At 44.1% G+C, this 18,085-nt stretch overlaps 1 protein-coding gene across 1 annotated transcript in view; it reads left to right on the top strand.

Annotated features, from left to right (window-relative positions):
* Positions 1-541: 541 nt before the first annotated feature.
* LOC127985545 (E3 ubiquitin-protein ligase TTC3) overlaps positions 542-18,085 on the top strand; it is an 18,497-nt gene continuing 953 nt past the window's right edge. Inside the window, exons 1-36 of the mRNA XM_052587599.1 lie at positions 542-882; positions 1,678-1,744; positions 1,822-1,864; positions 1,937-2,096; positions 2,354-2,432; positions 2,509-2,574; positions 2,639-2,768; positions 3,315-3,400; positions 3,540-3,634; positions 3,713-3,775; positions 3,847-3,901; positions 5,959-6,121; positions 6,196-6,244; positions 6,324-6,384; positions 6,647-6,683; positions 7,903-7,963; positions 8,632-8,737; positions 9,082-9,225; positions 9,309-9,389; positions 10,349-10,455; positions 10,536-10,662; positions 11,553-11,672; positions 11,741-11,842; positions 11,930-12,022; positions 14,029-14,093; positions 14,179-14,312; positions 15,514-15,828; positions 15,906-16,178; positions 16,249-16,295; positions 16,378-16,434; positions 16,503-16,591; positions 16,683-16,838; positions 17,186-17,615; positions 17,687-17,752; positions 17,826-17,975; positions 18,054-18,082. Coding sequence (XP_052443559.1) covers positions 1,679-1,744; positions 1,822-1,864; positions 1,937-2,096; positions 2,354-2,432; positions 2,509-2,574; positions 2,639-2,768; positions 3,315-3,400; positions 3,540-3,634; positions 3,713-3,775; positions 3,847-3,901; positions 5,959-6,121; positions 6,196-6,244; positions 6,324-6,384; positions 6,647-6,683; positions 7,903-7,963; positions 8,632-8,737; positions 9,082-9,225; positions 9,309-9,389; positions 10,349-10,455; positions 10,536-10,662; positions 11,553-11,672; positions 11,741-11,842; positions 11,930-12,022; positions 14,029-14,093; positions 14,179-14,312; positions 15,514-15,828; positions 15,906-16,178; positions 16,249-16,295; positions 16,378-16,434; positions 16,503-16,591; positions 16,683-16,838; positions 17,186-17,615; positions 17,687-17,752; positions 17,826-17,975; positions 18,054-18,082 — 3,905 coding nt within the window. The 5' untranslated portion in view covers positions 542-882; position 1,678. The remainder of the gene's footprint in view (positions 883-1,677; positions 1,745-1,821; positions 1,865-1,936; positions 2,097-2,353; positions 2,433-2,508; positions 2,575-2,638; positions 2,769-3,314; positions 3,401-3,539; positions 3,635-3,712; positions 3,776-3,846; positions 3,902-5,958; positions 6,122-6,195; positions 6,245-6,323; positions 6,385-6,646; positions 6,684-7,902; positions 7,964-8,631; positions 8,738-9,081; positions 9,226-9,308; positions 9,390-10,348; positions 10,456-10,535; positions 10,663-11,552; positions 11,673-11,740; positions 11,843-11,929; positions 12,023-14,028; positions 14,094-14,178; positions 14,313-15,513; positions 15,829-15,905; positions 16,179-16,248; positions 16,296-16,377; positions 16,435-16,502; positions 16,592-16,682; positions 16,839-17,185; positions 17,616-17,686; positions 17,753-17,825; positions 17,976-18,053; positions 18,083-18,085) is intronic.

Here is an 18,085-nt window from a genome sequence, read left to right on the forward strand (position 1 = left end):
AGTGGCCACCTGACACCCGTCTGTTTGCTCATGTGATGATGGCAGATAGTGAGATGACCGTTTCACTTCTAGTCTGAGGTCACAGAGGTCACGGTCTGACCCCAAACCACATCAGGAGTGGTGTTTGAGAAAGACTCGGTGTCTTGAGCACTGGGCTTTATTAAAGCGGGTCACGAGTCACCTGACGGTCAGATCTCTGATGGATCTGATCACCTGAACCCTGAGCAAACACATCTCTGCACGCCAGATCCAGGTAAGAGATGTGGTTTATTTCACTGATGGGAATCTCTCCGTCCTGATCCTCGTCCACACACTGACTCTTGGCAGACTGATCTGAACAAATGAACAAGAAATCCTTTGGCTTAACAATAACATTTCTCTAATAACAAGAACAAATCAATAATTCATATTTGAATTTTAGAAAAGTCATTTTTATAAAATTAAAGTAAAACAGATGACATATTAAAGACTAGGATGCGGTTTATTTTAACACTTTAGACCAAAACGAAGACGAATAGTCAGGGCTATAGACAGACTCTCTTTCACAATTACAAAAAGAGCAAATTCACATCCTTTCATCTGTAATCTAACGCAGCGCTCTGCGGAAGCACTAGAGGGCGCCAGAGACGACTGTGATTTCGCGGGCGAACACTGGAGGGCGGGAGTGACGTGCTCGTGCTCGTGCTCGTGCTGCAGTTCACGCGCGAAAGAAACCAACGACAGAAACCAGGAAACAATCAAACTGCGCTTTGCCCCAAAACAGGTAATAAACACCGTGAATCATATTCATAACACCACGGGATGTCGCACTGTTAGAGAAGAGCTCAGGCGTTTGAGCGACAGCGGCGTTTCAGATAAACGTCTAAACGTTCATTATTTCAGGTAAACATCTGCAAAGCGTCGCGGCACACACGCGTCGCGTTTAACATCCTGGAGTTCATCCGTTTCACCCGTTTAATCATTAAACTCATTAATTCTCGTGTGTGTGTGTGTGTGTTGAAAGCGAGGCCTGACTGTTCGCGAGCTCCTCAGGCGCTTCTGACGACAAACATTCACATAAGAAGAACCCAGGAAGCTGAGGAGAACTGTGTGTGTGTGTGTGTGTGTGTGAAAGAGAGAAAGTGTGTGTCTGTGTGAGAAGAGAGAGAAAAAGAGTGTGTGTGTGTGAGAGAGAGAGAGAGACTGTTTGTGTGTGTGTGTGTGTATCATATCAGGACACAACTCTGTATAATGACATGGGTATGACACAGGTATTACAAGGAGAGGGTGACTTATGAGGACATAACCCATGTCCACATTTTTCAAAACACTTATAAATCATACAGAATGAGTTTTTTTGAGAAAGTAAAAATGCACAAAGTTTCCTGTGAGGGTTAGGGTTAGGTGTAGGGTTGGTGAAGGATGATAGAATATACAGTTTCTACAGAATAAAAACCATTACACCTATGGGATGAACACACTTTACACAAAAACAAACGTGTGTGTGTCAGAGAGAGAGAGAGAGAGAAAGTGTGTGTGTGTGAGAGAGAGAGAACACGTATGATCAGCTGCACATGTATGTTAGCAGTGTAAGTGTCATGATTTGATGTAAGAGTAGCAAACCTCTTTTGGTGTGTCTGAATAAATGTGATCTGGTCCAGAATCTGAAGCTCTTGTGTTGTGTTTGTGTGGTTTCAGGATGTCAGACTCTGAAGACTCGGATCTGGAGGAAGGACAGGATGTGATGCGACACCAAACCAAGATTGTGAGTATGATTCGGCCTGTGCTGACCACTCCCATGATCCTCTGTGTCCTCCCATGATCCTCTGTGTCCTCCCGCAGGTCTATCAGGGTCAGTTCCCGTACATCCACATCGAGCCGCCCGGTGAGTGACCACAGCTCTGTGTAGTGTTGGTGGTCAGCGCTGCAGGTGATTCAGTGTAGATGTGTTTGACAGAGGTCATCTACGAGCGCTGGAGCAGGATCAAGCCCGAGGTGAAGAAGCACGTGGGTCATCTGATGCATGTGTCTGTGTTCTGGTGGCCCATCCTCCTGAGACAGCAGGACAATCACCCCACCACCTTCTGGGCCGTGGAGATGGGCTTCCTGGACTCCAAGTGAGTGTCTTCAGGAAACTGTCACATCTGACCGTAGGGCTGGACCATGAGGCCAAAAAATCATATCCTGGTATTTTTTGGCTGAAATGTGTTAATTCAACGTTACTTAATTAAAAAACATATTTTGTTAGTCCTTGGCTGATCACATGCCTGGTGATTAGTAATAAGCAGATAATGTACAATCATACCATTCAACATTTCTGCATGAAAAACCACCTCAGTTTAAAAGTAATTGGTTTTGGTTGTCTGTGTTTCAGTGTGTCGAATGATCTGAGTCTGAACAGGCTGAAGAAGATCGAGATCCTGGAAAGCATTCTGGATGCCATGGAGAGAGGCGTACGTATCCGTCCTGATGAGCGTTCCCTGATCCTTCAGGTCACTCTGGTCTGATGCTTTGTCTTGTTTTGTTCAGCTGTCTCAGCCGGTCATGGAGACGAAAGCCCGAGCCGTGGTGTCCCTGAGCAGATTGTTTTCCATGGTACGTTACTGCGGGAGGTGTTTGTGTCGGGTCTGTTTTCTGACACGCTTCTGTCTGTCTGCAGGAGGAAGATTGTTTGGCTGAAGCCATCGGCTGGCTGCTGGACTCCGGCGCTCCGGACATCCGTAAGAAGCTGCTGGATCTGGGATCAGTGGAGATCCGCTACCGGACGCTTTGCTTCATCTTCAACGAGTGTGAGTTTCATTTCCAGAGATGTCCTGACGGCACGAGAGATGTAGGAAACCGAAACCGAAACATTTTTGTTACTGAAAAAAAGATAAGAGATACATTTTTATATATACACAGGAAATCAAAATAAGCGAGCAATTTCATAATGCATCACCAAATCACTGATGCGCTGTGAGGATAATAAAAGATTAGGCTGTTTTCTTACTCCTCACTGAATATCAATATTATCTTTCTCTCATAAGTGGATAAATCTAGCAATAACATGGACCCCTTATGTTAGCAAATGACAAAATTAACACGTTAAATGAGATCAGTTAATGAAAATGAAAAATATGCAGTTAATCACAAAAAAGTGTGTAAAAAAAAATCAATCTATTGACAGCCCTAATTTTTATACATGTATATAATTTAAATCAAAATTATGAAAATTAACTAAAATGAATGTCAAACTGAAATGATGAAATTTATAGCAAATATTACATTAAGCTCGTACAGCAGATCGGACTGATCCGGGGTCTGTGCTGTCTCACTGATGAACCTCTGCTCCACAGACTCACGATATCTTCAGGTGACTTCATGCAGTAAGAAGAAGGCCATCCAGGAGCTGAAAACAGAGCCGGACCCGTGGACCTTTTCAGTGAGAGTCTTTAAGATCGAATAACACGTTTGTTTTCTTATTTAACACACTGCATTCTTAGGATCAGTAACATGATTGACTGTGGATACGGAACAGAAATAACAATCTTTTTCATCTTACTACTCCATTCTGCGTTTAGAAAAGTGAAGAAATGAAGAACAAAGGAAATGAGCAGTTTCAGAAAAGGAAATATGATCTGGCGTTGAAGTGGTACAGTAAAGCCATTAAATACCAGTAAGTGACAGAAGAAGCTCCCTGCTTTAATTCCCAGTCCACCTCAGGTTCCCATCTTCTTTCCTTTCTGTGTTTCAGCCCGAGCAACCACATCCTGTACGGGAACAGAGCGCTCTGCTACATTCGCTCGGAGAAATATCTGTGAGTATCAGATAATCACAATATTCACAAACGTGATTGATTGGTGACACTGACTGTGGGACGGTTTTCAGGAAAGCACTTGGAGATGGAAAGAGAGCCGTTATATTACAGCCAGACTGGGCCAAGGTGAGTACTGATCACTGAACACATCTTCATCCTCATCATCTCTGTGTCAGACGCTGGAGAAGGTTGCACAGTTTGTAGTACGGCTGGGTTGAGGATATTTGAACCAATTCTCATTTTAATGAACTGATAATGATCTGTATATACAAGAACAAAACTTATGTAAGGTTGTTTGTAGCACATCTCATTCAGTAAAGCAGTTTTTATTTGAAACAAAGCCTAAGCTTTCAGTTAAGTCAGTTTTATTATGAAATTTAAACAGAAAGCATTTCTGCGCTCTACAGTTCGCTGTAGCGCTCATCTCAGCTTAATAACACTAGAGAGTTCATACATATTCATATATACAGTATTACATATTTTTATTTGATCTGTTCTTCAGTATGTAAGGTTTTTTTGAATAAATCTGTCATATAAACATCCAAACAGTGAATATCACAATTTGTTTCCTTTTAATAAACGGGCAGAAATAATAATAATAATGTCAGTGAAATGTTATGTTATCTCATAGTAAGCTTTTATTTTAAAATCTGCCATATGTGCATTTTAAATGTTTGTTCATCAAAATGAATGTAGCAGATGATTTCTTGAGCTGAAGTGGAAACAAAAGTTGTGTTCGTTCAGCTTTGGTGGAGTTACTGGAGTACGAATCTGAATGAGATCTGAATCTGAATGATTTCCCGCAGCTCTGGTGAATCTGAATGATTTCCTGCAGCTCTGGTGAATCTGAATGATTTCCTGCAGCTCTGGTCAATCTGAATGATTTCCCGCTGCTATGGTGAATCTGAATGATTTCCAGCAGCTCTGGTGAATCTGAATGATTTCCAGCAGCTCTGGTGAATCTGAATGATTTCCTGCAGCTCTGGTGAATCTGAATGATTTCCTGCAGCTCTGGTGAATCTGAATGATTTCCCGCTGCTCTGGTGAATCTGAATGATTTCCTGCAGCTCTGGTGAATCTGAATGATTTCCTGCAGCTCTGGTGAATCTGAATGATTTCCTGCAGCTCTGGTGAATCTGAATGATTTCCCGCTGCTCTGGTGAATCTGAATGAGATCTGAATCTGAATGATTTCCCGCTGCTATGGTGAATCTGAATGATTTCCTGCAGCTCTGGTGAATCTGAATGATTTCCTGCAGCTCTGGTGAATCTTAATGAGATCTGAATCTGAATGATTTCCTGCAGCTCTGGTCAATCTGAATGAGATCTGAATCTGAATGATTTCCTGCAGCTCTGGTCAATCTGAATGAGATCTGAATCTGAATGATTTCCTGCAGCTCTGGTCAATCTGAATGAGATCTGAATCTGAATGATTTCCTGCAGCTCTGGTCAATCTGAATGAGATCTGAATCTGAATGATTTCCTGCAGCTCTGGTCAATCTGAATGAGATCTGAATCTGAATGATTTCCTGCAGCTCTGGTGAATCTGAATGATTTCCTGCAGCTCTGGTCAATCTGAATGAGATCTGAATCTGAATGATTTCCTGCAGCTCTGGTCAATCTGAATGAGATCTGAATCTGAATGATTTCCTGCAGCTCTGGTCAATCTGAATGAGATCTGAATCTGAATGATTTCCTGCAGCTCTGGTCAATCTGAATGAGATCTGAATCTGAATGATTTCCTGCAGCTCTGGTCAATCTGAATGAGATCTGAATCTGAATGATTTCCTGCAGCTCTGGTCAATCTGAATGAGATCTGAATCTGAATGATTTCCTGCAGCTCTGGTCAATCTGAATGAGATCTGAATCTGAATGATTTCCTGCAGCTCTGGTCAATCTGAATGAGATCTGAATCTGAATGATTTCCTGCAGCTCTGGTCAATCTGAATGAGATCTGAATCTGAATGATTTCCTGCAGCTCTGGTCAATCTGAATGAGATCTGAATCTGAATGATTTCCTGCAGCTCTGGTCAATCTGAATGAGATCTGAATCTGAATGATTTCCTGCAGCTCTGGTCAATCTGAATGAGATCTGAATCTGAATGATTTCCAGCAGCTCTGGTGAATCCGTAGAGCTGTAGCTATGAATGACTGTGATGGAGCCGTGTGTTCTCTGGTCTTCAGGGTCACTACCGCTTCTGTGATGCTCTGTTCTATCTGGGGGAGCATCAGAGAGCTCTGAGGGCCAACCGTGTGGCTCTGGACGCCTGCGGCGCGGACCCCGAGGGACAGAGAGACCTGCAGCAGCAGCACGAGCGCTTCCTGACGGAGCTGCAGGAGAGCACAGGTAACCTCTGACCCTTCAGCACACCTTCAGCTACGAGTGAACACAGACCTCTTCATTGTGTTGTGTTCCAGCAGAGATCAAGACCAAGAAAACCCAAACCAGGAAAGCTTCTTCTAAAAGCAGGTTTGTTCTGGTTTGTGCTCTGATCTGATCTGGTCTGGTCTGCTGTGAGGGAATGATTTAGATGTGTTTTGTGCTGCAGAGGAGATTCTTCAGCTCATCATCAGAGGAGCAGTCGTCAGCCTGAAGTCCTGGACACTTCGGTGAGATGAGACTCAAACTCTCACACCATACTGACAACACTCTTATCTTATCATTGTTGATGGACTGTTATAGTTTATTTTTATTTTTTTATTTTTTTTGCATTTGAAGTTTATTTTCACTCTTTTGGTTCAGTTTTGTTTCTAATTTATTTCCAGTTAGTAATGCAGTGCTGTAAAAATGTTTTACTCGATGATGATGATCCTGTGTTTTTCACACAGATGTAAAGTCTAACTGCTGTAATGTTCTTCTCCCAAATACCAGGCGTCTGACACCTGGAAAGACCAGGATGACACTGCAGGTGAGCAAGGACATGCTTGGGATCAGTTTGTAGTGTTTTTGCTTGGTGTTGAACATCTATTGGTGATCTAGTTCAGGTACGGAGAGCAGCCGTTTGTTTTATCACTTAAACCATTTATATACTCATTAGATAATTCATTGATTAATCATAATCAACAACTGTGTTATTGTATGGGATATTTGTGTTGGAGTAAGAGATTGAGTCTCCATTAGAAGGTGTTCATCATGACGGGACAGTGTTGTGATCAGTAATCTTCTGTTATTGTGTCTTGTGTAAGAACTCTTGTTGGATCTGTGCTGCTCTGAGCAGTCAAACATCGACAGCTAATCTGAGTCTGTTGTAATTCTCAGACCAGCAGGGTTAGGGTTATTATTGACAGTGATTCTTTATCATCTGCTTCTGCTCTCCTCTTTGTGTAGTTCGCAGGAAGTCTTCCTGATCTAATAAGCTTCAGTTTGAATGTGCACTGTGCTGATGAAAGCTGCTTTAGGACAGACTTATTTAGTTTTTGCATGTTTTTTATTTGATGCAAGTGTGTTTTAGCCCATTGTATGTACTTGATGTTAGGGTTAGGTTACTGGGACGCTCGAGTTTGCTTCAGATGAAACCAGATCACATGAACTCATTAAACACGTGATTGAATAGTTAGTAGAGGAGCTGGAGTCTCTCTGCTCTTTGCGCTCGTCACTCGTTCGTTATCTCACAGTGAACGCTGTATTTCATCCTCCCTGCCCTTCAAGGTCACGGATCACAGCTGTGTGGACGCTGTTAACCCTTAGCACTCCTAAAATGCCTAAAAAAGGTGTAAACTGCTGTTCTTGAACCATTTGGAGTGTATGCTTGGTATAAATGGAAGGATGTCAAAAGTAACGTGGTTTATTTCATGTGTGCATGTTCTGATGAGGAAATGAGCTGTGTGTCTTCTGTCGCACCTGTGTGTGTGTGTGTGTGTGTGTGTGTGTGTGTGTGTGTGTGTGTGTGTGTGTGTGTGTGTGAGAGAGAGAGAGAGAGATTGCGTGTGTGTGTGTGAGACTGTGTGTGTGTGTGTGTGTGTGTGTGTGTGTGTGTTGACTCCTCCTCCGGGCCGCTGTGCTGGTTTTTAGTGTGTATGTCAGGAGTGGTTGGTCTGGTCTTGTGGGTTCTTGATCTTCTTGAACACAGGAGAGATTGATTTGATTTGTCATGCAACGCGTTAATCCCATAATTCACTTGTTTTCAGGGAATTCAGGAGCTCGAGCACACGCTGACGGAGGAACTGACCGACTCAAAGACACAAAGAGGTAATTTACCAGGTTAGGGTTATGAAAATGACAGAGTAAAGGCTCATTATTAATATATTTTAAATATTTGTCTGTTTAATGTTAAGTATGACACTGATTTGACTTATGAAGAGTGTTTTGTTCCACACTTTAAGATGAAATGTGGATCTTCAGTGACAGTAAAATGAGAGTTAATGGGAGTAAATAATGTCTGGATAGATTCACTTTCATTTCACGACATACTGAAGCTTTCAGATGATGCAGACAGGAACAGGATGTTGACTTTATTTCACCTCTTACTGTGTGTGTGTGATGCTGATTTGCTCATTGTTAATGTTAGTTAGTGCTTTGCTAATAAGAGCTTGTTGTAGAGTCTTTCCAACTAAATAAGCATGACCTGCATTCATTCTCAGCTAGCATGCAATTAATATGTTTATTTTGGTTTTGCTGTATTGAAGCTATGTAGACATTGACAGAAACACAGTTTAACTACAGTGAAGAAGATATTAAACTCTAATCTAAATCTGAACATCAGAGTGTTTGAGTGTGTGGATGTAGGTTTGTCAGGTTCGGAGCGCTCGTATCTGTTCCTGTGGAGTGTACCCTTGAGGAATCGACTCCTCCTCAGATGGACTGATTTGATTGAGCTGCTTGTGATATGATGTTTATTCCTGATGAACTTGTCCTAGTGAAATGAGTCCACGAAAGACTAAGAAAGGCTCGTCCGGTGTCCCAGAGAAACCAGCGGTCCGGAGCAAACACACACCTGTCCTGGACAGACCGAGCCCTCCAGAGGTGTGTGTGTGTGTGTGTGTGTGGAACCCTGAGTCTGTGTGTCATCATCAGTGCTGGTGTGTGTGTCTGTCTGTGTGTGTGTGGATCACCCTGAGTCTGCGTGTCATTGTGTGTGTGTGTGTGTGTGTGTGTGTGTGTGTGTGTGTGTGTGTGTGCGTGTGTGTGTGTGTGTGTGTGTGTGTGGATCACTCTGAGTCTGCGTGTCATCATGTGTCTGTGTGTGTGTGTGTGTGTGTCTGTGTGTGTGTGTGTGTGTGTGTGGATCACCCCGAGTCTGTGTGTCATCATCAGTGCTGGTGTGTGTGTGTGTGTGTGTGTGTGGTGTAACGCCGGTGTGTCTGCAGGAGGACGAGAGCTCGGCGGGGAGGAGGAAGCGCTTCTGTGCTGCTGTCCAGGAGGCTCACACGGCTCTGAGTGACCAGCGCTGCAGGAACGCTCAGCAGTCCTTCTCCGTGGCGCTCCGGATCCTGGAGTCCAGCGGGACCTCGGTACTGTGTGTCTTAGATATGTGACGGTAATGAGGAGTGAATGTTAGGGTGCTCGTTCATCAGTGTATTTGTGTGTCTGACAGGAGCTGGGGTTGACGGAGCTGGATAAATCTGTTCTCATGTATGGATATGCAGTGGCCCTGCTGGAGATCGGACAGCCTGAGGTAATGCTCCACAGCTCTCCTCCGTGTTTCAGAAGAGATGCTGAGAACACACCTGTTCAGATTCATCCTGTGCTTTCATCTGACGTATGGTCTTCAGTCAGTGTCAATTAAAAATACAAGAAGTCTGTCTAAAGATGGACCTGATGAGTGTGTCTGATCCACAGATGCATGTTTTCTGTTTCATGTGAAACTCACAAAAGATCATTATGAAGCTGTTGTTGTTTTCCAACAAAGACAGAGATATTTCACTGTTACTGCATGAGTCTGATGCGTCTTTGTTGCAGAAAATCTTCTCTCACTCACAAATCTCTCAAATCAAGGAGTTCAGATGCAGAAATCAGACATCTGACCATCTCACAGCTGTTTAAAGGGTTAGTTCACCTGAGAATTAAGATCTTCTACTCCCCTGGAAGCATCCTCGGTGTGTGTGACTTTCCTCTTTCAGAATAATCTAATAATCTAATCAGAGTTATATTAAATATTGTCCTTGCTCCTCCAAGTCTTTCAGTGGGGTGAGCGGGTGTTTGTGGTCAACGGTTCAGAAGAGGTGTAATAAAGTGCACACATCTGTAATAAAACACCCTTCACACGGCTCGGGGGGGTGAATAAAGGCCTCCGGCTGTGATTCCATGTGTTTTTGTAAGGTAGATGTCCAGATAAATATCCAGAACACTTTTTATTCTCACTGCTGCTGACTGTTGGGAACCGGAAGATGTATATTTAATATAACGAATAAGATTGGATTATTCTGAAAGAGGAACGTCACACACCGAGGATGCTTCGAGGGGTGAGAAGAAGATAGGTGAATTCTAAATTTCGGGTGAATTAACCCTTTAAATCACAGAGGCCTCTAATCACGGCTTCGTGCAGGCTATTCTACAAACATCTCAGATGCTGGATGTGAATGTGCTGTATTTGAGGTTGTTGTTCACTGATTGTGTTGTTTCTTGTGTTTGAAGGAACTGGATGAAGCTCAGCGGTTGTTCAACAAATTAGAGTCGTCAGAGAGGAAGTTTCAGTTGCTGGTGCATTATGGGATGGGTAGAGTTTACCTGAAGGAGAACAGGTGAGTGTGTTGATCTGAATGCTGCTGGACTTCATGCTGAATGTCTCTGACATCATTTCCTGTCTGTGTTTGTGTTGTAGATTTACTAAAGCTCTGGAGTGCTTCACTAACGCACAGCTGATGATCCAGAGACACATCACACCTGGAAAACTCACCTGGCCAACCACCAAAACTACAGTAGAGGAAACACAGCCGGCCTGTCTGAAGGTGTGTGTGTGTGTGTGTGTGTGTGTGTGTGTGTGTGATCAACACCATCAGTCCCAGAATATTCTGGCTTTAATGCAGTTCAAAGAGATCTGATTCAGACCCCATTAAAGCATGTTTCTGCTGCTAAACTCTGTGAAACGCTGCCTGCTCTTCACTCTTCATCTGTTCATATGTATTGTTTTATACAAAGACGGAACGAATCCCAGCTGCAGATACTGAGCTCAGAATAGCCCAGAATGATCCTGTGACCTTGTTTGACATCCTGATGTACCTCTGTCTGAAACCAGTTGGAGCTTGTTCCTCTTTTTGAATAGTGCGCAGTGTTTAGTTGCTCACCACAGGCCCAGGATTGAACTTGAAACTCTAATGTTTGTAGCAGTGGTGGTGTGTGGTGTAAATGTAAATTACACTGGTTTAGATGACCTTAAAGGGCTAGAGTTCACCAGAAAATGAAAATTCTGTCATTACTCAACGTCATGTCATCCTAAGACCTTCGTTCATCTTCAGAACACAAATGAAGGTATTTTTGATGAAATCTGAGAACTTTCTGACCCTGCAAAGACAAAAATGCAACTGAAACGTTCAAGAATATTGTTAAAATAATGCATGTGACATCAGTGGTTCAACCATTACGTCATCAAGATATGAGAAGAGTGTATGTGAGCAAGAAAACAAAAAATAATGACTTTATTCAACAATTTTTTCTCTTGCGTGTCAATCTGTGCCGCATGTTCACTAGTCAAAAATATCTCAATATGTGTTCTGAAGGTGAATGAAGGTCTTATGGACGATGTGAGTAATTAATGACAGAATTCAAATTTTGGGGTGAGCTATCCTTTAATGCAAGCATACATGAACTGAAAGCAAAAAAACCTGTTTCTGTCCTGAAGGAACATCTGAAGAACTTCATAGAGGAGTGTAAGTTTCCTCCTAAAGCAGACGCGGTCTGCCGGTATCAGCACTGCCTCTCTCATACGGTGAAGATCTACTTCAGCGATCCAGACTTTAAGGTGAGTGTGTGGAGCTGGATCTGTGTCTGATGGGTCTGACGATCTGTAACGAGTGTGTGCTGTTTCAGGGCTTCATCCAGCTGATCTGCTGTCAGAGCTGCAGAGTCCAGTTTCATTTGAGCTGCTGGAAGAAGCTCAAAACACTTTCATTCTCTGATAAGAGTGACAAGGTCAGACACACACACACACGTGATCACGCTTCTGAGAGGAACCTGAGGATGGCACAGTAGCTCACTGGTCTTATGTGTTTACTGCAGGATTTTCTAAAAGATTTGTGTTTTACGCCAGACTGTGGAGGTCAGGTCTGTCACATTGTAATATATGGCTTGACGGGGCTGATAAAGTGTGAGGTGAGATGTGCACACACTCACTCTCACACACTCTTACACACACAAACTCTCACAAACACTCTCTTACACTCTCACACACACTCTCCCACACTCACTCTCACGGATGCGCACTCTTACACACACTCACTCTCACACACACTCACTCGCTCTCTAACACACCCACTCACACATTCACACTCTCACTCTCACACATTCACTCTCTCACTCTCACACACTATCTCCCACACTCACTCTCACGGATGCACACTCTCTTACACACACTCACTCTCACACACCCTCACTCCCTAACACACCCACTCACACATTCACGCTCTCACTCTCACACATTCACTCTCTCACTCACTCTCACACACACACACACACACTCTCTAACACACTCACTCTAACAAACACTCACTCTCTCACACACACACACACACACACTCACTCACTCTCACACACTCTTACACACACAAACTCTCACAAACACTGACTCTCTTACACTCTCACACACACTCTCCCACACTCACTCTCACGGATGCACACTCTCTTACACACACTCACTCTCACACACACTCACTCTCTAACACACCCACTCACACATTCACGATCTCACTCTCACACATTCACTCTCTCACTCTCACACACACACACACACACACACACACACACACTCTCTAACACATTCACTCTAACAAACACTCACTCTCTCACACACACACAAACACTCACTCTCTTACACTCTCACACACACTCTCCCACACTCTCTCACACACACTCTCCCACACTCACTCTCACACACTCACTCACACTCACTCTCACTCACACTCACTCTCTAAACCACTCACTCACACATTCACGCTCTCACTCGCACACATTCACTCTCACACTCTTACACACACACTCTCTAACACACTCACTCTAACAAACACTCACTCTCACACACACACACACACACACTCACTCTCACACACTTACACACACAAACACTCACTCTCTTACACTCTCTCACACACACTCTCCCACACTCACTCTCACGGACGCACACTCTCACACACACTCACTCACTCACACTCACTCTCTAACACACTCACTCTCACACATTCACTCTCTCACTCTCACACACACACTCTCTAACACACACTCTCTCTAACACACTCACTCACGCTCTCACTCACTCACTCTCTCACACACACACACTCTCTCTCACTCACTCTCACTCACAATCTCTAAAACACTCACTCTCACACGCACTTACTCTCACACACACACACTCACTCACTCTCTCACTCACATACACTCTCAGACACACACACACACTCTCTCACTCACTTTCACTCACAATCTCTAAAACACTCACTCTCTCACTCACTTACTCTCACGCACTCTCTCTCTCTCACTCACATACACTCACTCACTCTCACTCACTCTCAAACACTCACACACACACACACACAATCTCTAAAACACTCACTCTCACACACTCACTCACACTCACTCTCTAACACTCACACTCATTCTAACAAACTCACTCACACTCACTCACACATTCACTCTCTTACTCTCTCACACACACACACACACACACACACACTCTCTAACACACTCACTCTCACAAACACACACACACTCACTCTCACGCACTCACTCTCTCTCACTCACATACTCACTCACTCTCAAACACTCTGACACACACACACACACACTCTTTCTCACTCACTCTCTCTCACACAATCTCTAAAACACTCACTCTCACACACACACTCACACGCACTTACTCTCACAAACACTCACTCTCACACACACACACACACACACTCACTCACTCTCTCACGCACTCTCTCTCTCTCTCACTCACATACACTCACTCACTCTCAAACACTCTCACACACACACACTCACTCTCTCACTCACTCTCTCACGCACTCTCTCTCTCTCTCACTCACATACACTCACTCTCTCACACACACTCTCTCACACACTTACTCACAGCCATGTTGCTAACTAAGATTCTCCTTCTCTTTCAGTTTAAAACATCTATTCCTAAAATCAAACCTGTTGGACGATTGAGAATCAAGCAGCAATGTACAAGGTGAGGTTTAACACATCATACACATCGTATTTCATACTTGAGCTGCATCTGTCGTTGGTGCTGATTTCTCTCTGTACCTCCACAGTATTAAGAAGTTGAGGTCTAAAAATGAACGAAAGCTTCGGCGGAAACAACATCAGTTGGCGACACATTCTGCCCGTCAAGAGAGAAAGAGCGTAACGGCTGCAGACGACCCTAAAGACCCCACGGCAGAGAGAGGTGTCCACATACACATCTTTATAATAATGCTTATGAGGATCTGAAAACATTTACAGGACTTTTCAAGTCAAAGGTGTAGTTTAGTGTTGCATTACATCCACACCGATGCCACAATCAAACCTCCACCCTTGATTCAAGGTCTAAAAATCACACTTTCAAAATGAAACTGGTTTGAACACACGAATAATTGATAGGATGTAAATTTTTTGGATGAACTTTATTGCTTAAAGGTACAGGTTGTAGGACCTGCCACTAGAGGGCGGAATACCAAAACAATAACAATCACGTGGTTTGATGATGCTAAGAAGGAGTGTGGAATGATGGGATTTGTTGTCTTCTACCCAACCGCTGATGGCCATTCAAACACAATAATTGGGCGTAGTAGATTACATACAAAGTCAATGCAAAGATGCGATAAGACTATGGATCAGACGCATCCTTGCGCGGGTCTAGAGATGCGATGCCCCACGTTTGGCGTGTATGCCCCATAATACTTGTCTTGTTGATCGTTATAATAGCATACGTTTTCTGTAAAGATACGAATCAAAACAACTCACCTGTCGAGTAAAACACAAGCGAGATCGGCATCTCTTTCTAGTGGAAGTTTGTCACAAGCTCTCTCCATCTAGAAAATGCAACACCTATAATGATCCTCACTCTTTCTCTCCTCTTGTCCCAAACTCTTCTCGGGTCGTTTGGTCGGCCCATACGCTTACGTTTACGAGAGTAAATTAAACAGTAATTATGTTACAGAAATAAGTAACACAATCCACTATAAAACATGTAAGAAGAAGTAAATAAGGAGCTTCTTGAAGCAAGCTTGTGGTTTGCTGGATGCTAGACACTACTTCCGCATTTGTCCACGACACTGTTGTCATGTGGTTTCTACGTCAGTAAAGGTGGTAACAAAGGATAACTAACGTCATTGACAGGCGACTGCACGTGTCAGAATGGGAATTTTCTCATGATTTACAAGTAGTTGAAAACATTAGAGATATTGTTAGTAATTAGCTGCACAAAATATATAACACTAGCTTAGTTGTTTTTGGATATTTTACTGCAAATATCTTAGAAATTGTACCTTTAAAGGCTATTTTGTTTAAAATTATTGAATGTAATTTCTGAAGCTCTGTGGTGGGCCCCGGACCCCTGGATGAGGAGCGCTGTTAATAACTCTTCTCTGTTCTTATCTTTCCTGCAGAGACACCCACAGACTGTATTTATATGGACCGTGTTTTACATCAAATTCATGATAACAGAGGACTATTTAAAGAAGAGTCGGTGAATATTTCTTGTATTTTGGATCATCTGCGGCCGTGGCTGGATTTATTTGAGAGTAAAGGACATGAGAGTGTGTTAAACAGCCGTAGAGAGCCTGGAGCTCTGTGGGAGCTGGTGGATCTTCTGCTGGAGTCCAGAAACCGTGTCTGGGCTCGAGTCTTTATCCAAACGCTCAGCTTGACGCTTCATATCAAACCCAGACTGCAGCTTTGGGCTCAGCAGCTGGATAACGCTGGTGTGTTTCAGTCACACTCCTCTTCACATCCACTGTGTCCAGAGCTGTGTGTGTAACCTGATGTTTTCTGTGGTCAGGTCTGAAAGCTGCGCAGTCGTTCATCAGTCGTCACAGCTCTCTTCTGGAGGAGATGGACCTGAAGCCTCTTCTCAGCTTCACACCGCTGCAGGAGACGCTCATCCAGACGTTCGGCAGCGTTCCACAGTTATTCGACCGTGATGGTTTAACTGTAATGGAGTATTTAAGACAGGCTCCGGCTAAAGACATGCGTCTGTTTATTTGGACTCTAGAGTCGAATCGAGAGCGCTATCACTCCTGTTCTTTCATTCTTGATCAATATTTTGAAGACGGTACGTGAGTCAGAACTAGTGGTTTATATGAGCGCGGAGTTTATGAAAATAACTGTTTGTTTCTCTTCAGATGCTGTTTGTTTAGTCATTAAAAAGACGGATGATGATGAGCACATGGTAAGAGACGCGTGCTGAAGTGTGTTTCTGAAGCGTTTCGTCTGAGTTTGAGAAGATGACTGTGTGTGTGTGTGTGTTTCAGAGCTCAGTATTTAAGAGTAAAAACAGGCATCGTAAGAAGAAGCAGAAGGAGTTGAAGGTGAGTGTGGTCCGTGCCGCGGCGCAGGACCGGTGTGCTTGATGCTCATCTGTGTGTGTGTGTTTCAGTCTGTGTTTGTGCTGTCTGGGATGAGAGGTGGACATTCCAGGGATGAGGAGGATGAGGAAGAGGAGCTCTTCTCTGAGGAAGACTCTCTGTGAGTTCAGTCGAGCCGTTGTTCATCATGTCTGTGAAGAAGCGAGTCAGTTTGGGTGACGGTGTGTGTGTGTGTGTGTGTGGTGTTCCAGGATGTTCCTGAATAGCATGGATCCGTTCAGCGTTCCCGAACACCTGCGAGGACAGCTGGAGGAGTTTGAGGAGCAGTATTCGGGATCATCACACCGGAGCCATTACCAGAGGATCCTGGACAATAACCCTGACCCCACTAAAGAGAGTTTATACGAGTGCGTCTCATCTCTACTAATGCTCTCCACATGGTTACATTTTTAAGGAAGTAACAAAATATAGTTATGCATTACTTTAGGAAAAAAAAAAACCTAACTTTCCCCAGCACTGGTTATGACTAACTGTTATGATGGAGTTAAGTCTCCTTTAGACTGTTATAGAGGATCAGATATTGGTTTAGTTTGCTCTCTTTGATTTGTTTCTGTAGCTCATTTGAGACACCAGAGTAAAGACCTGTTCACACCGAGAACAACAACATTAGCTAAACCCACAGCTGTGTTATATCAGGATAACTCTAACACCAGCGAATGCAGCTGTCACTAATGTGCTGGAGTGTGTGTGTCAGTTATTTTGCTCAGATCCTGGAGGAGCACGGTCCTCTGTGTGCGTCTGACCCGCTGATGATGGGCGAGCTGGAGAACTTTCCTCCGGAGGCGCAGCAGAAGATCTCCGACGCTGGAGGACTCGAGTGCTTCCTGCTGGAGTCTCTGCGCTTCGTCCTGATGGAGGAGCTGATCGGGCTGATGAAGCACGCCGTGTCTCTGACAGACCCCGCTCCGTCACACCTCAACCCCTCGGCTGAAGAGTTCTGGCCCCTCACAGACCCCTCACACATCAGCGTACTTCCTTATGATCATAAAGATGAGTTCACATCTTCGGATGCATTCCTGCTCCTCCCCGACCCGTACGCCCTCGACTGTCCCTTCTCAGATCTGCAGGAACACACACCAGCGTCTGAGCAGACACGGGACAAACACACGGCTGTGTGTGTGCGGGTAAGATGAGACGCATGAGGGGAATGTCATCAGGATGGGTGCCGTCTCTGACCCCTGACTCTGTCTTACAGGATCTGGCCGAGCATACAGACGTCTCCATTAACACCGAGCCATACGTGTGCTTCGAGAGGAACAGCGTGAGTGAACGTCATGTGTCTGTTACACGTTCTCCAGTAGAACCAGAACTGATACTGATTCCTGTTTGTTCAGGGCGACATGCTCCAGACGGAGAAGCAGAGGCTGCAGCTGTTGAAGGAGATGGAGCAGATGAAGGAGGATCATGAAGCTGTGCAGCAGAGGAGAGCCCAGGAGATCTCAGCGCTTCAGGAGGAAACACAGAACATCACTCTGAGCATGCAGGTAGAGAATCATCCGTGGAGACGTTCTGAAGTGCTCGTGTGTGTGTGTGTGTGTGTGTGTGACTGTGCTTGTGTTCAGATCGCCAGCACCGAGCTCAGCATGTTCCAGCA

Source organism: Carassius gibelio, chromosome B21 (assembly GCF_023724105.1).
Source record: "Carassius gibelio isolate Cgi1373 ecotype wild population from Czech Republic chromosome B21, carGib1.2-hapl.c, whole genome shotgun sequence".
NCBI lineage: Eukaryota > Metazoa > Chordata > Actinopteri > Cypriniformes > Cyprinidae > Carassius > Carassius gibelio.